This window comes from Bos javanicus, chromosome 1 (genome assembly GCF_032452875.1).
Source record: "Bos javanicus breed banteng chromosome 1, ARS-OSU_banteng_1.0, whole genome shotgun sequence".
NCBI lineage: Eukaryota > Metazoa > Chordata > Mammalia > Artiodactyla > Bovidae > Bos > Bos javanicus.
In genome coordinates, this window is record NC_083868.1 from 72,434,078 (window position 1) to 72,455,528 (window position 21,451).

At 38.9% G+C, this 21,451-nt stretch overlaps 1 protein-coding gene across 5 annotated transcripts in view; it reads left to right on the forward strand.

The window, feature by feature from the left end:
- Positions 1 to 21,451, forward strand: part of ACAP2 (ArfGAP with coiled-coil, ankyrin repeat and PH domains 2) — a 175,313-nt gene that overhangs the window by 49,254 nt on the left and 104,608 nt on the right. For 3 of the 5 annotated variants that reach the window (XM_061412309.1, XM_061412325.1, XM_061412302.1), the window contains exon 2: positions 13,789 to 13,846. In XM_061412309.1, the coding sequence (XP_061268293.1) occupies positions 13,789 to 13,846 (58 nt within the window). Of the gene's footprint in view, positions 1 to 13,788; positions 13,847 to 14,376; positions 14,438 to 15,077; positions 15,172 to 21,451 lie in introns of all 5 variants that reach the window. The other 2 variants (XM_061412294.1, XM_061412318.1) reach the window with 2 other exon arrangements.

The window sequence follows — 21,451 nt, forward strand, 5'->3', positions numbered from 1 at the left end:
AAATCCAGGTTCTGACTTTCTTTTGAAAGCTTATTCCAGAATAAAAAAATGTTAAAATGTTGACGTGTTATTCAAGATGATTCAGTCCTTTCTTCACTTTTAGTGGATGAGAGAGTTGAGGTCTGGAGAAAATCAGTGATCTTTCCAGAGACTCATGTTAGTTGGTAGAAAGACTAAAATTTTGGTTTCCATTTCTAGTTTGTTTCTCCATTATTCTTTTTTCCATCACAGGACTGGCTTTCTCGGGAATCTTGCCAGGTTTGCTTCGTTGACCGCTCTGAGTGGATAGGAGCAGTTAACATTTCTAGTATAACAGAATTTGGAGAATGTCCTTTTAATTTCATTGAGACTTTGTAAAAATGCAGACAGAGACTTTTCTTTAAAAGGTGGCTTATTATTTAATTTTATTGAAGCATAGTTAATTTAAAATGTTGTGTTTAATTTCTACTGTTCAACAAAATGACTCAGTTATGTTTGTTCTTTTTCCTATTCTTTTCCTTTATGGTTTATCACATACTATTATGTGATAGTGGCTTACAATTACTGTGTAATATATATTCAGGGCCTTATTATTATTATGTAATATATATATATATATATATATATATATATAGTGTAATATATATTCAATCCCCCTGATACTGATTGCAGTTGTTGGTTCTCCTCTCATTGTAGATTAGCAGGGAAAACCACAAGGCCGTTCAGGTATGACCTAAATCAAACCCCTTATGATTATACAGTGGAAGTGACAAATAGATTCAAGGGATTAGATTTGATAGAGTGCCTGAAGAACTGTGGATGGAACTTCATAACATTGTACAGGAAGCAGGGATCAAAACCATCCCAAAGAAAAAGAAATGCAAGAAAGCAAAATGGTTGTCTGAGGTGGCCTTACAAATAGCTGAGAAAATAAGAGATGCGAAAGGCAAAGGGGAAAGGGCATTACATGCCCAACTGCATGCAGTGTTCCAAAGAATAGCAAGGAGAGATAAGAAAGTCTTCTTAAGTGAACAGTACAAAGAAATAGAGGAAAATAATAGAATGAGAAAGACTATAGATCTCTTCAAGAAAAAATACTAAGGGAACATTTCACGCAAAGATGAAAACAGTAAAAGGGACAGAACTTGCAATGACCTATGCTTAAGAGATTAAGAAGACGAGTATATTAAAAGAGATTAAGAAGATGTGTCAAGAATGCACAGAACTGTACAAAAAAGATCTTAATGACTTGGATAACCAGAATGGAGTAGTCAGTCACTCACCTAGAAGTGTGAAGACAGGCATTTTGGAGTATGAAGTCAAGTGGGCCTTAGGAAGCATTACTATGAACACAGCTAGTGGAGGTGATGGAATTCCAGCTGAACTACTCCAGATCCTAAAAGATGATGCTGTTAAAGTGCTGCATTCAACATGCCAGCAAATTTGGAAAACTCAGCAGTGGCCACAGGACTGGAAAAGGTCAGTTTTCATTCCAGTACCAAAGAAGGACAATGCCAAAGAATGGTTCAAACTACTGTACAGTTGTGCTCATTTCACATGCTAGCAAGGTAATGCTCAAAATCCTTTGAGCTAGGTTTCAACAGTATGTGAACTGAGAACTTCCAGATGTACAATCTGAATTTAAAAAAGGCAGAGGAGCCAGAGATCAAATTACCAACATCCGCTGAATCATAGAAAAAACAAGAGAATTTCAGAAAAATATCTACTTCTGCTTCATTGACTATGCTGAAGCCTTTGACTGTGTGGATCATAGCAAACTGTGGAAAATCCTTCAAGAAACTGAACTATCACACCACCTTACGTGTCTCCTGAGAATCCTGTATGCAAGTCAAGAAGCAACAGTTAGAACTGGATATGGAACAATGGACTGGTTCAAAATTGGGAAAGGTGTACATCAAGGCTGAATATTGTCACCCGGCTTATTTAACATACGCAGAGTACATAATGCGAAGTGCCGGGCTGGATGAAGCACAAGCTGAAATCAGGATTGCCAGGAGAAATATTAATAACCTCAGATATGCAGATGACACCACCCTTATGGCAGAAAATGAAGAGCAATTAAGGAGCTTCTTGATGGAAGTGAAAGAGAAGAGTGAAAATGCTGGCTTAAAAGTTAGCATTCAAAAAGCTAAGATCATGGCATCTGGTCCCATCACTTGATGGCAGTTAGATGGGGAAACAATGGAAACAGTGACAGATTTTATTTTCTTGGGCTCCAAAATCACTGTGAACAGTGACTGCAGCCATGAACTTAGAAGATGCTTGTTCCTTGGGTTGAAAGTATGACAAGCTCAGACAGTGTATTAAAAGGCGGAGACATCACTTCACCAACAAAATCCGTATAGTCAAAGCTGTGATTTTTTTTCCAGTGATTATGTATGGATGTGATAGTCGGACCAAAAAGAAGAAGAGAGCTGAAGAACTGATGCTTTCAAATTGTGGTACTGGAGAAAACTCTTGAGAGTCCCTTGGACAGCAAGGAGATCAAATGAATCAATCCTAAAGGAAATCAACCGTGGATATTCATTGGAAGGACTGATGCTGAAGGTGAAGCTCAAATACTTTGGCCACCTAATGTGAAAAGCTGACTCATTGGGAAGGACCGTGATGCTGGGAAAGATTGAGCAGGAGGAGAAGGGGGTGATAAAGGATGAGATGATTGGATAGTGTCATCAACTCAATGGACATGAATTTCAGCAAACTCTGGTAGATAGTGAAGGACAGAGAAGCCTGGTGTGTTTCACAACATGGGGTCTCAGAGAGTCGGACAAAACTTAGCAACTGAACAACAAAAACAAAAAGAGTTAGGTTGAACCGACCTTAATAACCTTGGAAAACCTAGTGGATTTTCAAGTAAATTTTATTACACAGTCATGCGGCCTAGATTGAAGTTATGAAGAAGTCAGGAGAAGACTCCAGTGTTTATTTGATATGTAATTTTTGTAAGAGGTAAAAAGTATTGAAGTGTCTTTTCTTAAAGCAGTTTGAACTTACTGTTTTATCTGCTAATCATAGGTCTGTTGTAACTTTTGTTTTTGCTCCTTTTCATTTTTTAAATTATTATTTTTTTTAAGGTTTTGGTTTCGTTGGCTCTTCGTTGCTGCGTGTAGGCTTTCTCTTGTGGTGGAGGTGGGGCTGATCTCTGCTGTGATGCGCGGGCTTCTCATCGCGGTGATTTCCCTTGTTGCAGAGCACAGGCTAGAGGCACGCAGTCTCAGTAGGTACAGTGTGCAGGTTCAAGGGCTTGCACGTGTCAGTCTTTGTGGCCCATGGGCTTTAGTTGCTCTGAGGCATGTGGAATCTTCCCAGACCAGGGACTGAACTCATGTCCCCTACTTGGCAGGCAGATTCTTACCCACTGTACCACCAGGGAAATACTTTTACTCATTTTTAAACCACTTCAAATTCTTGTTGGGTATATGTAATAGCTTAATCTTATTACTACTTTCTTCCCTTTTGGCCCCATAAAATGAAAATGAAAAGAGACCGTGTATTTTCTTTAATAGAGTAGATAATTATAGCTAACATTTGTGCTAAGGTTTTTATATGTATTTTAAAATTTATTCTCATACATCTCTATGGAATATAATTGTTATTATCTGTGTTTTATAGATGAAATTTGTACACAAAGATCTTACTCAGTGTCATGTAGGTAGTAAGAAGTAAAATATGGATTCAAACCCAGACAGTTTTTAAAACTCCATTCCAGTGCCTCTTAACAAAAAAAGATATTACAGAGACCCAATTATAAAGGACTCAACTTATTGAACAAAACAATTCACAGTACAAAAGAATCTAATGAAGGATTTCTTTTAAAAAGTGTTCTCTGGTCAAAAACCCAGGGGGAGCCATCTCATTATATGGACAGTTTGGTAATCTAGTTTTACTCTGTTGAGCTATAGTGCTATCCTAGGGCCAGTGAGCTATCCCCTCATCCTGACATTGTCCTGTCTTTGCAAAGAATAGCCCAGTACTGCCCACGGTGAGTAAAGCTGTTGAGCTGAGAAGAATTTGATTGGGAATGGTAGGTCATGCTAGGCATATAGGCAACTCCTCCGAGTAAATGGTTATTCAGTTTATATGCAGCTTTTTAGGCATATATATATTTTATAAAACAAGGAACATAGATGTTTCAAATTCTATACATTATAGTTTTTATTTGATCTCTTTCATAATTCTTTAGGAGGTAGTTATGACAGAGCCTCAAATCCATGTTTAATGCTTTGAGGATATTTACGTGCTTAACAAGTGATGTTGAACCCCCCATAGTAGCATTTTAGGTTGCATCATCATGTGACCTAATCTTAGATTATAAATTCCCTATTAAGCATATTGCCAAAGCTGAAGTGGAAGTGTTTTTTTTTTTTTAAAGGATCTCAAATGGATGGATAATTTTTTTTTATTACTCTTCCTGTTTCTTTCAAATAATTTTCTATGCAATACTCTTGTCACACATACTAGTTATTTTTATGGATAAACTTGTAAAAACAGTGGTTTATAAAGTTTATTGTAAATCACTGTACTTCAATAAAAAACAAACAAAAACAAAAAAAGGTTATTTCTACATCAGAGATGTGCAATTATCTGGGTGGGAGAGTTCTATTTTTGTGCTTTTCATAGAGCTTTATTTAATTCACAGCCCAAAGTGATCACCATGTGACTAGAAATGTCTCAGTGTTAATACTTGCTGCTGTATTTTTTCCCATTCTAGTTTTATGTTTTTATTTTTAGTTAACTCTTTTGTGAGTTGATCATAAAAAACTGTGACACATGAATAGATAAAAGAATGATGTTATTATTAAAAATAAAGTGATTCAAAGAGCAGCATCCCACTGTATAGCATATGTATGTATGTTAATTGCTCAATCGTGCTTGACTCTTTGCAACCCTATGGACTGTAGCCTGCCAGCCTCCTTTTCTCCATGTAATTCTTCAGGCTGGAATACTGGAGTGGGTAGCCATTCCATTTTCCAAGGGGTCTTCCCGAGCAAGGACTGACCCTGGGTCTCCTGCATTGCAGGCAGATTCTTTGCCATCTGAGCTACCAGGGAAGCCCACTGTAGAGCATAGAAACTATATTCAATATCCTGTTATAAATTCAAAGTGTTAGTTACTCAGTTGTATCTGACTCTTTCTGACCCCCATCGACTGTAGCCCGCCAGGCTCCTCTGTCTGTGGGATTTCTTGGGCAAGAATACTGGAGTGGGTTGCCATTTCTTTCTCCAGGGAATCTTCCCAACCCAGTTATTGTACCCCATCTCCTTCATTGCAGGCAGATTCTTTACTGTCTGAGCCACCAGGGAAGCCTATAACCTGTTACAAATCATAATGGAAAAAGAACAGAATATATATAACTGAATTACTTTGCTGTACAGAGCTATTCAAAACCCTAAAGGATGATGACATCAAAGTGTTGTATTCAGTATGTCAGCAAATCTGGAAGACCCAGCAGTGGCCACAGGACTGGAAAAGGACAATCCTCATTCCAGTTCCCAAGAAGGGTAGTACTAAAGAATGTTCTAGCCATCAGATAATTGCACTCATCTCCCAAGCTAGTAAGGCCATGTTTAAAGTCTTGCATGCTGAGCTTCAGCATTATGTAAACTGAGAACTTCCAGATGTCCATGTTGGGTTTAGAAAAGGCAGAGGAACCAGAGATAAATTGCTAACGTTCACTGGATCATAGAGAAGGCAAGGGAAGTCCAGAAAAATATCTACCTCTGTTTCATCGACTATGCTAAAACCTTTGACTGTGTGGATCATTATTAAACTGTGGAAAGCTCTCAAGAGATGGAAATACCATATCATCTTACCTGTCTCCTGAGAAACCTGTATGTGGGTCAAGAAGCAAGAAAGGAGTACGACAGGGCTGTCTGCTGTCACCCTGTTTGTTTAACCTATACACTGAGCACATAATGAGAAATGCTGGGCTGGATGAGTTACAAGCTGGAATCAAGATGGGTGGAAGAAACATCAATAACCACAGATATGTGGATGGCACCACTCCAATGGCAGAAAGCAAAGAGGAACTAAAGAGCCTCTTGATGAGGGTAAAGGAGGAGAGTGAAAGAGCCAGCTTAAAACTAAATATTAAAAAAACTAAGATCATGGCACCCAGCCCCATTACTGCATGGCAAATAGAAGAGGAAAAGGTGGAAGCAGTGACAGATTTCCTCTTCTTGAGCTCTAAAATAACTGTGGATAGTGACTGCAGCCATGAAATCAGAAGACGATTGCTTCTTGTCAGGAAAGCTATGACAAACCTAGACAGTATGTTAAAAAGCAGACATTACTCTGCCAACGAAGGTCTGTATAGTCAGGATATCGTCTTCCCAGTGCTCATGTATGGTTGTGAGAGCTGGACTATAAAAAAGGCAAAGTGTCAAATAATTGATGCCTTTGAACTCTGGTTCTGGAGAAGACTCCTGAAAGTCCCTTAGACAAGGAGGTCAAACCTTGCTTGACAAGGTTGATAAGATTGATAAGGAGATCAAAGATCAAACCTTGCTTGATAAGATTGACAAGGAGATCAAAGTCAATCTTAAGAGATATCAGTGCTGAATACTTGTTGAAAGAGCTGAAGCTGAAGCTCCAGTATTTTAGTCATCTGATGCGAACATTGGAAAAGTCCCTTATGCTGGGAAAGGTTGAAGGCAGAAGGAGAAGGGGACGACAGGAAGAGATGGTTGGATGGCATCACCGACATGATGGATGTGAATTTGAGCAAGCTCCGGGAGTTGGTGATGGACAGGGAAGCCTGGTGTGCTGTAGTCCATGGAGTTACAAAGAGTGGGACACAACTGAGCGACTGAACTGAACTGATGTCATTCATATATTAAACAGCATTTTTATCCATGTTCTTGCATTTGATATTTATAGTGGGGAGTCAGTAAACTTCCCATAAGGGGTCAGGTAGTAGTAAATATTTTAAGCTTTTTAGACCATATGTTCTCTCTCCTACTGTTCAACTCTGCCAGTAGGATGTGAGAGCTTACATAGGCAATATGTCAGTGGATGAGCTTGACTACGATTCCATAAAACTTTATTTATGGACACTGGAATATGATTTTCATAAGTCATTAAATATTTTTCTTTTTTTTTTTTCAACCATTTAAAAATGCAAAAATTTTTAGCTTACTGTTTGTGTGACGGTAGGTTAAGAGCCACATTGTCTGATAGGCTGTCATTTGCTGACTGCCTGCGTCTGGCTGCAATGCGGGAGACCTGGGTTTGATTCCTGGGTCGGGAAGATCCCCTGGAGAAGGAAATGGCAACCCACTCCAGTATTCTTGCATGGAGAATCCCATGGACAGAGGAGCCTGGTGGGCTGCAATCTACGGAGTCACAAAGAGTTGGACATGACTGAGCGACTTCACTTTCACTTTCTTTTGGGCTTCCCTGGTGGCTCAGAGGTTAAAGCGTCTGCCTGCAATGCGGGAGACCTGGGTTCGATCCCTGGGTTGGGAAGATCCCCTGGAGAAGGAAATGGCAACCCACTCCAGTATTCTTGCCTGGAGAATCCCATGGACGGAGGAGCCTGGTGGGCTACAGTCCACGGGGTCACAAAGAGTCAGACATGACTGAGCAACTTCACTTTCTCGTAATCGTGTGATTATAATACAGTCAGACTCTACTGACTGCCTTCTGTTTTTTTGCCCTTTATTTTTACCATCTTTTAACATTATTTTACATGTTCTTGTTTTGCTACTTAATCGTGTGTTTTCTTTCATTGTTAATGTATGTATAACTTTTAAAATTTAATAAATTTTATTACATTTAAGCTATGGAGGATAGGTTCAGTAATGTGTTCCCTTTAATGCCTTACACATTTTACAAAAATTATATGCTCAATAAGGGCTTCCCTGATAGCTCAGTTGGTAAAGAATCCATCTACCTGCAATGCAGGAGACCCCGGTTCGATTCCTAGGTAGGGAAGATCCGCTGGAGAAGGGATACGCTTCCCACTCCAGTATCTTGAGCTTCCCTTGTGGCTTAGCTGGTAAAGAATCTGCCTGCAGTGTAGAAGACCTGGGTTCAATCCCTGGGTTGGGAAGATCCCCTGGAGAAGGGAAAGGCTACTCACTCCAGTATTCTGGCCTGGAGAATTCCATGGACTGTATAGTCCATGGGGTCCCAAAGAGTTGGACATGACTGAGCGGCTTTCACTTTCACTTTCATATGCTCAATAAGTATTTGAGAGAGTTGGAAAGGAATAATGTCTGTCTTTCACTATTTGAAGGATTGTTGTCTAGATTGTTTTACCTATTCATTTGTATAGTAAAGATGTGTTCCAGAATGATTCTCTTGCATTATGAGTAGAAGTAATAAGAAGGTAAAATTTACCTCAGAATTCAGGGAAGGGAAAGCAGAGAAGGAAGTTCTTATGGATTGAGTTTTTTTGTGATGACATATGTACTGGGGCCAGTGATATGGACAGTCCCTCCTTTAACCTTTACTTAACCTTTGTTTTAAATAGGTATTTCTTTACTCAGTTTACAGTGAAAAAACCAGATAAAATACCTTAGCCTTAAATATGAGTGGTAAGACAGAATTTGAACCCAGATCATGTTCTTTCCATATATTTTACTTTTTTATAGTAAGGATATACAGCAACTTATCAGGCTGCCTTAGACACTGACTATTTACTTATTGCTACAAGTTTTCACAAACACATCTTAAATAACCAAGGACAGAGATTTTTTCCTTAGAGAAGGTGAAATGTTGAAGAACCTTCATGATAACCTTTTATTCTTTGAATATATGATTACAAAGGGCTTTAATCTGAAATGATAGGCAAAACACATTTTCTCTCTTACTTTTGTACATAGCTTTTACCTCTTTAAAGAAGGGTGTTTAAAAGTGTTTCATAAATAAATTCATAGAATGCTACAATGAAATAAAATTGAGAAATGTACATGAAGTTTCTATCAAACTGTATATTTAGTAGAAACCACTGATAAAATCAGATCTTAAAGCTGATTATTTTAGGTAATTTTCTTAAAGTTGAAGATTGAATCAAGCTAAAATAAATGAAGGTTAAAAGTATAAATGGAGACAGAATACCCTGGTGGTCCAGTGGTTAGGCCCTCATGCTTCCACTGCTGGGGGCCTGGGTTCATACCTTGGTTAGGGAACTAAAAGTCCTGCAAGCCATATGGTGAGGCCAAAAAACAGTGTAAATGAAGAAAGTTTCTGACAGTAATTAATTGTGGAGTTTCTTTTTTGGCTCAGCAGACATTTCGAATGTCTGTACTGCTACCTGGAGCTTAGATTAGTGAGAGAAGTAGACAGAGGTAGAGATACCAAGAGGACATACCTCCTGGGAAGGGGATGTTGGAACTTACCCCCTTTATTAACTTTAAAATGCTATTTAAAATCATTGAAAATACTAAAACAGTCTTGAAGTGTAAGCATAAAAAGTGTAAATCCCTTTTTTTACTTTCTGCTCTCTGATCCCCATTCTTCAGAGTTATAGTTAGCAGACTGGTAAATATGCTCCCAGGTTTTTTTCTTATGCATATACCAGTAGGCCTCCCCCCAAAGAAATTGGACTCACACTATATATAATTTTGTAAATTGCTTTTCCTCCCTTGTGATACTCTGTAATGTACATGTTTCCATGTCAGTAGATACAGATCAATCTCATTTAAAAACCTTCTACCTTGGTGATGGGATGGGATCCCATCATTTATTTACATTATTTCTTAGTGCTGGGCATGTAGGTTTTCAACTTACAAAAAATAGATATCCTTGAACTAATACACTTTATTTTCTGAATTGTTTAAACGATGAGTAACATAGAGGCAGGTGAAGAGATGAAGCAGGGCAAAGGCTAATAGAGTTTTGCCAAGAGAATGCAGTGGTCATAACAAACACTCTCTTCCAACAACACAAGAGAAGACTCTACACATGGACATCACCAGATGGTCAGCACCAAAATCAGATTGATTATATTCTTTGCAGCCAAAGATGGAGAAGCTCTATACAGTCAGCAAAAACAAGACCGGGAGCTGACTGTGGCTCAGATCATGAACTCCATATTGCCAAATTCAGACTGAAATTGAAGAAAGTAGGGAGAACCACTAGACCATTCAGGTATTACCTAAATCAAATTCTGTATGATTATACAGTGGAAGTGAGAAATAGATTTAAGGGACTACATCTGATAGACAGAGTGCCTGATGAACTATGGACAGAGGTTTGTGACATTGTACAGGAGACAGGAATCAAGACCATCCCCAAGAAAAAGAAATGCAAAAAGGCAAAATGGCTGTCTGGGAAGGCCTTACAAATAGCTGTGAAAAGAAGAGAAGCGAAAAGCAAAGGAGAGAAGGAAAGATATAAGCATCTGAATGCAGAGTTCCAAAGAATATCAAGGAGAGATAAGAAAGCCTTCCTCAGCAATCAGTGCAAAGAAATAGAGGAAAACAACAGAATGGGAAAGACTAGAGATCTCTTCAAGAAAATTAGAGATTCCAAGGGAACATTTCATGCAATGATGGGCTCTATAAAGGACAGAAATGGTATGGATCTAACAGAAGCAGAAGATGTTAAGAAGAGGTGGCAAGAATACACAGAACTGTACAAAAAAGATCTTCACGACCAAGATAATCACGATGGTGTGATCACTGACCTAGAGCCAGACATCTGGAATGTGAAGTCAAGTGGGCCTTAGAAAGCATCACTATGAACAAAGCTAGTGGAGGTGATGGAATTCCAGTGGAGCTATTTCAAATCCTGAAAGGTGATGCTGTTAAAGTGCTGCACTCAATATGCCTGCAAATTGGAAAACTCAGCAGTGACCACAGGACTGGAAAAGGTCAGTTTTCTTTCCAATCCCAAAGAAAGGCAATGCCAAAGAATGCTCAAACTACCGCACAATTGCACTCATCTCACGTGCTCGTAAAGTAATGCTCAAAATTCTCCAGTCCAGGCTTCAGCAACACGTGAACCATGAACTTCCTGATGTTCAAGCTGGTTTTTGAAAAGGCAGAGGAACCAGAGATCAAATTGTTAACATCTGCTGGATCATGGAAAAAGGAAGAGATTTCCAGAAAAACATCTATTTCTGCTTTATTGACTATGCCAAAGCCTTTGACTGTGTGGATCCCAAAGAACTGTGGAGAATTCTTCAAGAGATGGGAATACCAGACCACCTGACCTTCCTCTTGAGATACCTATATGCAGGTCAGGAATCAACAGTTAGAAATGGACACGGAAAAACAGACTGGTTCCAAATCGGGAAAGGAGTATGTCAAGGCTGTATATTGTCACCCTGCTTATTTAATTTATATGCAAAGTACATCATGAGAAACGCTGGGCTGGAAGAAGCACAGGCTGGAATCAAGATTTCCGGGAGAAATATCAATAACCTCAGATATGCAGATGACACCACCCTTATGGCAGAAAGTGAAGAGGAACTAAAAAGCCTCTTGATGAAAGTGAAAGTGGAGAGTGAAAAAGTTGGCTTAAAGCTCAACATTCAGATAACGAAGATCATGGCATCTGGTCCCGTCATTTCATGGGAATTAGATGGGGAAACAGTGGAAACAGTGTCAGACTTTATTTTTTTGGGATCCAAAATCACTGCAGATGGTGACTGCAGCCATGAAATTAAAAGACACTTACTCCTTGGAAGGAAAATTATGACCAACCTAGACAGAATATTCAAAAGCAGAGACATCACTTTGCCAACAAAGGTCCGTCTAGTCAAGGCTATGGTTTTTCCAGTAGTCATGTATGGATGTGAGAGTTGGACTGTGAAGAAAGCTGAGGGCCGAAGAATTGATGCTTTTGAACTATGGTCTTGGAGAAGACTCTTGAGAGTCCCTTGGACTGCAGGGAGATCAAACAGTCCATTCTAAAGGAGATCAGTCCTGGGTGTTCTTTGGAAGGACTGATGCTAAAGCTGAAACTCCAGTACTTTGGCCACCTCATGCGAAGAGTAGACTCATTGGAAAAGACTCTGATGCTGGGAGGGATTAGGGGCAGGAGGAGAAGGGGACGACAGAGGATGAGATGGCTGGATGGCATCACCGACTCGATGGACATGAATTTGGGTGAACTCTGGGAGTTTGTGATGGACGGGGAGGCCTGGTGTGCTGCAATTCATGGGGTCGCAAAGAGTTGTACACGACTGAGCGACTAAACTGAACTGAAATGAAGAGATGAGGGTTAATGTGAAGGGGAAATGTTATCTAGGCTAAGGGAACAATGTGTCATTTGAAAAACTGCTGCAGAAAATGACGAACTTTTTAGTTTGAGAGAAGAATTTCTCTTTCTGTGCTGTGGAAGTATAGCGCCTTCTGTTTTCTTGAACTATGTGCTAAGGTATTTCATTTTATAGAATTGGCATTTCTTTCCTGAGTAATTTATAGTTACATAATTTTCTTATCTTGGCAGTTAAAAACTTTTTCAGTGAATGTTGCCAGATAGAGAATTAGAAGGACTTCCCAGGTGGCTCAGCGGTGAAGAATTCGCCTACTAGTGCAGGAGACGTTAAGAGACATGGGTTCCATCCCTGGGTCAGGAAGAGTCCCTGGAGAAGGGAATGGCAACTCACTCCAGTATTCTTGCTGGGGGAATCCTATGGACAGAAGAGCCTCGTGGGCTACAGTCCATGGGATTGCAAAGAATCAGACATGACTAGCAACTGAGCATGTATGCAGAAAGTAGAACCACAAGCTGATAATAATGGTCATTCAAGAGGCCACATAGAGGTTAAGTGGGTACTTTTGGGAGTAGAGCTTATATCTTAGCTATTTTTCTCTTCTTAACACTAACTGAGAATTCTTGCCCAGAGTTCAAAATGGGTTTTGGGTGGCTGCTCCTCCACTGTTATCCATTTGAAACAAATTTTGGTAAATGAAAAAACAGATATTGTGAAGTTGCTAGTTAATCGAGTAGTTGTCTGAAAATTAAACTGATAGCTTAAAGTAGATGAATAACATTTTTTAATTTGAATAACGTTTTTTTACTCTTCAGTATTGTTGTTGTTGTTCAGTCACTCATTTGTGTCTGACTCTTTGCGACCCCATGGACTGCAGCACGCCAGGCTTCCCTGTCCTTCCCCATCTCTTAGAGCTTGCTCAGCCTCATGTCCAGTTGAGTTGATGATGCCATCCAACCTCTCATCCTCTGTCACTTTCTTAAGTATGCAAAATCTTAAGTATAAAACCTTACTATCCTTAAAAAGTTTTAGTTGCTGCTTTTCTTCACCCCTTAATTTCCAATTTTGGAAATGTTGCCCTACAGCACGTATCAAGTACTATGTTAGTGTTAGAATTTTGTCATTCCTAGGGGAAAAGAATCTGCTGATTTCTTTAAAAATACATTGGAAACAAAATGGTGTATTAAATAAGGGTAATATATATCTTTCTGACTATTTCTAAAAGTAAAAGCCTTTATTTTTGGTTGCCAACGATGCTTTGCTGTTTGATTACATGTGCTTTGTTGAATAGAAATACGAGTTTTGTAAGGCTCAACTTTTAAAAGTTCTTGCTTGTTTTAAAAAACCTAATGCTAAATAGTTCTAACTAGTGTTATTAATTTGAAGAGTATGAATACTTTGAGTAACTTAGCTTGTGTTCTCTCATTACCTTAAACAATAATCTTTCATCTGTTGTAACACATGATTATGAAATATTCATACTTTGTTCTAAGGGAATTAGTACTTTACATGAAGTGTAGTTTTTAAGCATTCATACCTAGTTTTTCACTTGGAGTTACTTTTCAAGAGTAAAGTGTACATTTAAACACAAAATAACTTATTTTTGTTTAATTTTTTAGGGCTGCTTTGGAAGAAGTGGAAGGAGATGTGGCAGAATTGGAACTGAAACTTGATAAGGTAAATTTTACTTTAACTTTTTAAAACAGTAGTTCCTGTTTTGCATACTGATTTGTGCCTACAGTGCCAGATGGGTCACGTGATTTCTTTTATATCCATGAAGGTAAATGCTAATATTATCCCGATTTTACACATGCAGAAGTTGAGGCTAGAGATGTTAAGTAGTTGGTTGAAAATTTAATCGAAATGCCAGAGCAAGAATTTGAACCCTGTCTGACTAGGCATCTTTTATACTGTTGGAAGTTTGTTTCCTTCTCCATCAAATAGATTGCAGTATAACTTTGTGTTGCTTAATGGATAGCATATGTAACCGAACCATTCTTGGTTGTATATTTGGGTTTGGCCGTGTTCAAATATAAAAATTTTAATACTCATTCCATTTTTTAAAGCTTAATGCCAGAAATACTGAATATGTATTTATTTAATAATTGATATTAAATTGTCATATTCTATGCAGGGGTAAATGTACATTGATTCCTATCTTCTGTGTTAATTATTGATAATCTCTTTTTTTTTTGTCTCTATCTCAGAAATGTTACCTGTTGTATAACAGAAATATACGAATGAATAAGACATGGCTTCTGATTTTAAGTAACCGTTGTTGATTGTTAAAATTTCTGGAGACTAAATGTGTTTATTTGAAATACTTTTTCTGAAGATAATTTTCTGTTTATTTACTTATTATTGTAAATGGAATTGTTTTGGAAAGCAGTGCTTATCAAATGTTACTGTGCATAGGAATATGTGGGGTTTTTGTGAGAATACAGATCCAGATTCAGTAAGTCTTGGTATCTGAGATTCTGTTTGTGTAGCCAGATTTTAGGTGACACCAATGCTGTTGAATAGACTGCACTCTGAATAGCAGTGATGTAAGATACATTAATTAGACTGAAGATTTTCAAATGTTTTGAAATTATGCAATATGTATATATAATGTAAATAGTATAGAAAATATATAAAGCAGTAGCTATTAGTTATATATATAAGACAAAAATTTCAGAAAATGTTTAGTAATAAGTTATTTTTGTGCAGTACACTGTAATTTTCAAAGCACTTTGATATAGTGTGTTTTGGATTTTTACAATGGTCCTGTGAGGTAGGTGGGGCAAGCGGATTATTTCCATTTTCTAGATGACAGTGGCAAAGCCCCAAAAGTAAAGAGGAGGTGGTTCAAATCACTGAGCTAGAAAAGGCAGAGCCAGGGTTAGAATCCCATCTGTTTTATTTTTAGTTCAGCACTCTTCTTGGGCACCACTGTACTCCTGGTCTATGTTGAGGGGCACATGCTACCTGAAAGTTTTCTGAGGAACCCTAGCAAACTTCAGGCAAGTGTTTTTAAAAACAAATGTTAGAATTTTTGGTAAAGATATTATTTTCAGAAACGTTATTTTCTGTTTAAAACTTTGTGTATGGGATCATTGTTACTGTTGTCATCATTATTATTATTTTACCCTGATGTATTACATTTATTTTTGAGGACTTTATGAAACAAAGTTTTTAAACTCTTAAGGTAGATAGCAGAAGATGTAGCTTTGATTTTCTGGTAGATGTATGAGAGAATATGTAGAAGGATAAAGTTTCTTTCTTTCTTTTAAAAAGAATCACAGAGTAGTGCAATAAGGGTATCCATTTTCTCTGGGTAGATTTGCATCTAAATCAAACAAAACACTGTGTGTCAGGGGGGACCTCAGAATTTAAAATATCTAAACAGACTCCTCCTACAGTATTTTTGTTAATGATTTTGCTTTTATGAGCAGCTATTTTTTGGTTTCACCCCTTTATATCCTTTGGTTGGGGTTGAGAGACTGGTAGAATCTTAAACGAAAAAATCCAAATCTAAAGCAAGTTGTCAAAGTATTGCTATTTAGTACTAGGAACTCTAAACCCTTTCTAGAGTCTGTATTAGGGCTTCCAGGTGGCTCAGTGGTAAAGAATCTTCCTGCCAAGCAGGAGATGCCGGTTCAACCCCTGGGTTGGGAAGATCCCCTGGAGAAGGAAATGGCAACCTACTCCAGTATTCTTGCCTGGGAAATCCCATAAACAGAGGAAACTGGTGGGTTATAGTTCATGGAGTTGCAAAAGAATCAGACACAACTGAGCAACTAAGCAACATCAACAGAGTTGGGCCAGTAAGGATATCATGGAAACTTTGACACTTTTAAAAGGTATTTCTCTACTTTAAGATCTTGATCCCTTATATAATGTCCCTTACCCAAATTCTTAAGCTCTCATTGAACATTTTTACTCTAGAATTATGAGGAGGTACAATTAGAGAAGAGGCCTGTGAGGAGCAAGAACTGGTTGTTATTGAAGGTGGTGGCATTAGTGGAGGGGAAGGATTATCTAAGGCTAGTTTAGTGATTTCATAACTTTGTGCAGGGCAAGTTGTACCTGTAATATCATTGCAAATCATGGCAGCGACAGGTTTAACTAGTTTGCTGACTTAGCTTATATTTGTTTTGCTTGTAAATATATGCCATTGGTAGTTATATTCTTTCTAATGAGTAGTGCTCCATGAATGAATGGCATTATTTGACTAGGTCCAATTATTTATCCATTCTGCCTGGTATTCTGGCATTGGCAACATCACAGAGCATCATAGTTGCCATCTACGTATAATTTCCATATCTGTTTAATCTTCTCATTGAAATGGCTTGCTCCTTTTTAAGTAGATACCCTTTAAAATTACAGCTCAAGTACTATCAAACTTAGGTTTTTTTCCCCCAGATATTACATTATTTCTTGCATTTTTACATCTTACATTTTAAAATTATACCTCTATTTAAATTATTATAATATTATGGCAATATTTGGTTTATAACATAGTCTAGTAGGAAAGAGCACAAAGCCTGGAGCAACACTGCCCATATATGAGTCAGGCTCTACCACTCGCTAAGCCATACGGGCCTTGAGCAAGTTCCTAAACCTTCCTATGTCTGAGTTTCTTCGTCTCCAAAATGGGGAAAATAAGAGTATCTATCTCACAGGGTTATTATGTGAATAAGATGTGTTAATACATGTTAAGTGCTTTGGCACATGGTAAGTTCTAAATGAATGTTAATGTTGGTGATGTCTCTTCAACAGACTTAGGTCTGTCTTGAAGACAGAGTGTCTTTAACGGGAAAAATCCCCTCATTTTAGTGTTAGGTAAAAATCTTCTGTCTTTGTAGATTATATAATGTGATTTAGTTACAGCTATCTTCACTGTCATCTAATAAGGACTTTTGACAGCTGGCAAAGTATTTATGTATCTCCAAGTCAGTCCTTCTCCCGAGTAACTGCAGTATATATTTGATTCAGCTATATGACACATTCATTTTCTCTCCAGCTCCTGTGATAGTGACCTTATTTTAATTCTGGTACCTGTTTCACCGGCCAGATGCTATGACTTGTTGCTCAAAGTTGTAATCTCTGAAACTGGAATAATCTTTGATACCTTACTTTCTAATGGGAGTCTCTGGTCTTTTCAGTTCTCATCTTGGGCTCCTCCTGCTTCTGTTTTTCAGGTTTATCTAGATCTCTAGTCTTTTAAGCCTGTCTACTTACAGAGCTCTTTTTTATTCACGGTACTTTTAATTAAGATTAAATTCACCTAATATAAAATCTACCATTTTAAACTTTGCAACTCAGTGTTTTTTAGTATATTCACAGTGTGTACAACTATTGCCACTACTTAATTTCAGAACATTTCTCTTACCCTAATAAACTCTATACACATTAGCAGTCACTTCCAATTTCCCTCTCCCTGTATACTCTGGCAACCACTAATTAACATTCTGTCTCTATGGATTTGCCTATTCTTATACATTTCATATAAATGGAATCATGCAATATTTGACCTTTTGTGGCTGGCTCCTTTCACTTAACATAATGTTTTAAAAGTTCATCTGTCTATGTTGTAACATCTTTAGTATTTCCTTTTTCATGGCTGAATAATATGCTGTTGTATGGATATACCATATTTATCTTTTCATCCATTGATTGACATTCGGGTTGTTTCCACTTTTTGGCTATTACGTGTAATATTTCTGTGAACCCTTCTGCTGCTGCTGCTGCTAAGTTGCTTCAGTCATGTCTGACTCTGTGCGACCCCATAGACGGCAGCCCACCAGGCTCCGCCGTCCCTGGGATTCTCCAGGCAAGAACACTGGAGTGGGTTGCCATTTCCTTCTCCAGTGCATGAACATGAAAAGTGAAAGTGAAGTCGCTCAGTCGTGTCCAACTCTTAGCGATCCCATGGACTGCAGCCTACCAGGCTCCTCTGTCCATGGGATTTTCCAGGCAAGAGTACTGGAGTAGGGTGCCATTGCCTTCTCTGGTGAACCCTTCTAGTCTGCTCTTAGTTTTATATCATCATTTCTCTTCTGAAGACCTCCATTTTCTTTCCACAGCACCTATTCTGCAGAATTTTGACTGTATTTGTCTAATCTTCTATATTCTCTATCTCATATCTGGGCCACAGAGCCCTTCAGGAAAAGTTACACACTTGTTTGGTGAAACGGATTGGTGGGATTCTTGATGCAAAGCAGTTTTTTCAAGACGCAGTCAGGTTATCTTACTATCTTTCAGTTCATTTCAGTTCAGTCACTCAGTCATGTCCGACTCTTTGTGATCCCATGGACTGCAGCACGCCAGAGGCCTCTCTTGTCCATCACCAACTCCCTGAGTTTACCCAGACTCATGTCCATTGAGTGGGTGATGCCATCCAACCATCTCATCCTCTGTCATCCCCTTCTCCTCCTGCCCTCAATCTTTCCCAGCATCAAGGTCTTTTCAAATGAGTCAGCTCTTTGCATCAGGTGGCCAAAGTATTGGAGTTCCAGCTTCAACATCAGTCCTTCCAATGCATATTCAGGACTTATTTCCTTTAGGATGAACTGGTTGGATCTCCTTGCAGTCCAAGGGACTCTCAAAAGTCTTCTCCACAGTTCAAAAGCATCAATTCTTCAGTGCTCAGCTTTCTTTATAGTCCAACTCTCACACATCCATACATGACTACTGGAAAAACCATAGCCTTGACTAGATGGACTTTAGTTGACAAAGTAATGTCTCTGCTTTTTAATATGCTGTCTAGGTTGGTCATCTTCCAAGGAGTAAGCATCTTTTAATTTCATGGCTGCAGTCACCATCTGCAGTGATTTTGGAGCCCCCAAAATAAAGTCAGCCACTGTTTCCCCATCTATTTGCCATGAAGTGATGGGACTGGATGCCATGATGTTAGTTTTCTGAATATTGAGCTTTAAGCCAACTTTTTCAGTCTCCTCTTTCAAGGAGACTTTCATCAAGAGGCTCTTTAGTTCTTCTTCACTTTCTGCCATCAGGGTGCTGTCATCTGCATATCTGAGATTATTGATATTTCTCCCGGCAATCTTGATTCCAGCTTGTGCTTTATCCAGCCTAGCGTTTCTCATGATGTATTCTTCATATAAGTTAAATAAGCAGGGTGACAATATACAGCCTTGTCGTACTCCTTTTCCTATTTGGAACTAGTCTGTTGTTCCATATCCAGTTCTAACTGTTGCTTCCTGACCTGCATATAGGTTTCTCAAGAGGCAGCTCAGGTGGTCTGGCCTTCCCATCTCTTGAAGAATTTTCCACAGTTTGTGGTGATCCACACAGTCAAAGGCTTTGGCATAGTCAATAAAGCAGAGATAGATATTTTTCTGGAACTCTCTTGCTTTTTTGATGATCCAGCGGATGTTGGCAATTTGTTCTCTGGCCTTTTCTAAAACCAGCATGAACATCTGGAAGTTCATGGTTTACGTATTGCTGAAGCCTGGCTTGGAGAATTTTGAGCATTACTTTACTAGCGTGTGAGATGAGTGCATTTGTGTGGTAGCTTGAGCATTCATCTTTAGCAGCTCTTATATTCACTGTTCTCTCAAGATTTACCAGCTTATTCTTCATTTTTAGTAGAGGAACTTGTGTCTTCCTTTTGATGGGAACATGTTATTTCTTGCTTTTAATCTGGAAACTTAACAGAATCTGTCCTTAATCCATTCCACACACACACACATTTGAGTGATAAAAGCACCCCTTTTCTATGCACTTCCAGACTTAACTTCTTTGAGAAAGACTTTGCTTTAGTCACCTCTCTCTTTTCCCTCTCTACATCTTTAAATTGTCCTCTTTTCTAATATAAAGCCATCATCCTCTGTTTGCCAGAGAGATGCCCTAAGCCATGCTTCTAAGATGTAGGGTGTCTTTATTGTTTCCCATTTCTTTTCATATATTATGTGAACACCTTTGCTTTGCCCACAATGTTTTTCCTGATCTGGCCCTTGTGTACATTTTTGCACTGAACCAAGCTCCTTAGTGGAGAAGGCAATGGCACCCCACTCCAGTACTCTTGCCTGGAAACTCCCACGGACAGAGGAGCATGGTAGGCTGCAGTCCATGGGGTCGCTAAGAGTAGGACATGACTGATCGACTTCACTGTCACTTTTCACTTTCATGCACTGGAGAAGGAAATGGCAACCCACTCCAGTGTTCTTGCCTGGAGAATCACAGGGACGGGGAAGCCTGCTGGGCTGCCATCTATGGGGTCGCACAGAGTCGGACACGACTGAAGTGGCTTAGCAGCAAGCTCCTTAGTGCTTCTGGTTTACCCTGCCTTGTAAGCTTCAGGGTTAGCTCATGCTTTTCCTAAAGTAGTGTCTTATTACCTTTATCTGATTGACTAATTCCTGTTGGTCTTCAGGGCTTTTCTCAAGTGTTTCCTTTTGCAGGAATCCTTCTTTGAACTCCATAGTCCTGGTCAGATGTTCTTCCTTTATTCTCTTTTGCATAGTTTTGATGAGCATAGCAGTTGTGTTTGTGCTAAATAGAATTTACCTGCTTTTCTAATGGTTAGGATTTTGTTGTTGTTCAGTTGCTCAGTCGTGTCTGATTCTTTGTGACCCCATGGCCTGCAATACACCAGGGTTCGCTGTCCTTCACCGTCGCCCGCAGCTTGCTCAGACTCATGTTCATTGAGTTGATGATGCCATCCAGCCATCTCATCCTCTGTCTTCCCCTTCTCCTACCTTCAGTCTTTCTCAGCATCAGGGTCTTTTCTAATGAGTCAGCTCTTTACATCAGGTGGCCAAAGTATTGGAGTTTCAGCTTCAGCATGAGTCCTTCCAGTGAATATTCAGGGTTGGTTTCCTTTAGGATTGACTGGTTTGATCTCCTTGCAGTCCAAGGGAGTTTCAAGTCTTCTCCAACACCATAATTGAAAAGCATCAGCTCTGTGAAACTGAGCCTTCTTTATGGTCCAACTCTCACACCCATACATGACTACTGGAGAAGCCATAGCTTAGGACTATATGGACCTTTGTCAGCAAAGTAACGTCTCTGCCTTTTAATACGCTGTCTAGGTTTGTCATAGCTTTTATTCCAAGGAGCAGGTGCCTTTGAATTTCATGACTGCAGTCACCATCTGCAGCGATTTTGGAGCCCAAAAAAATAAAGTCTGTCACTGTTTCCATTGTTTCCCCATCTGTTTGCCAGGAAGTGATGGGACCGGATGCCATGATCTTCGTTTTTTGAATGTTGAGTTTTAAGCCAACTTTTTCACTCTCCTCTTTTACTTTCATCAAGAGGCTCTTTAATTCCTCTTTGCTT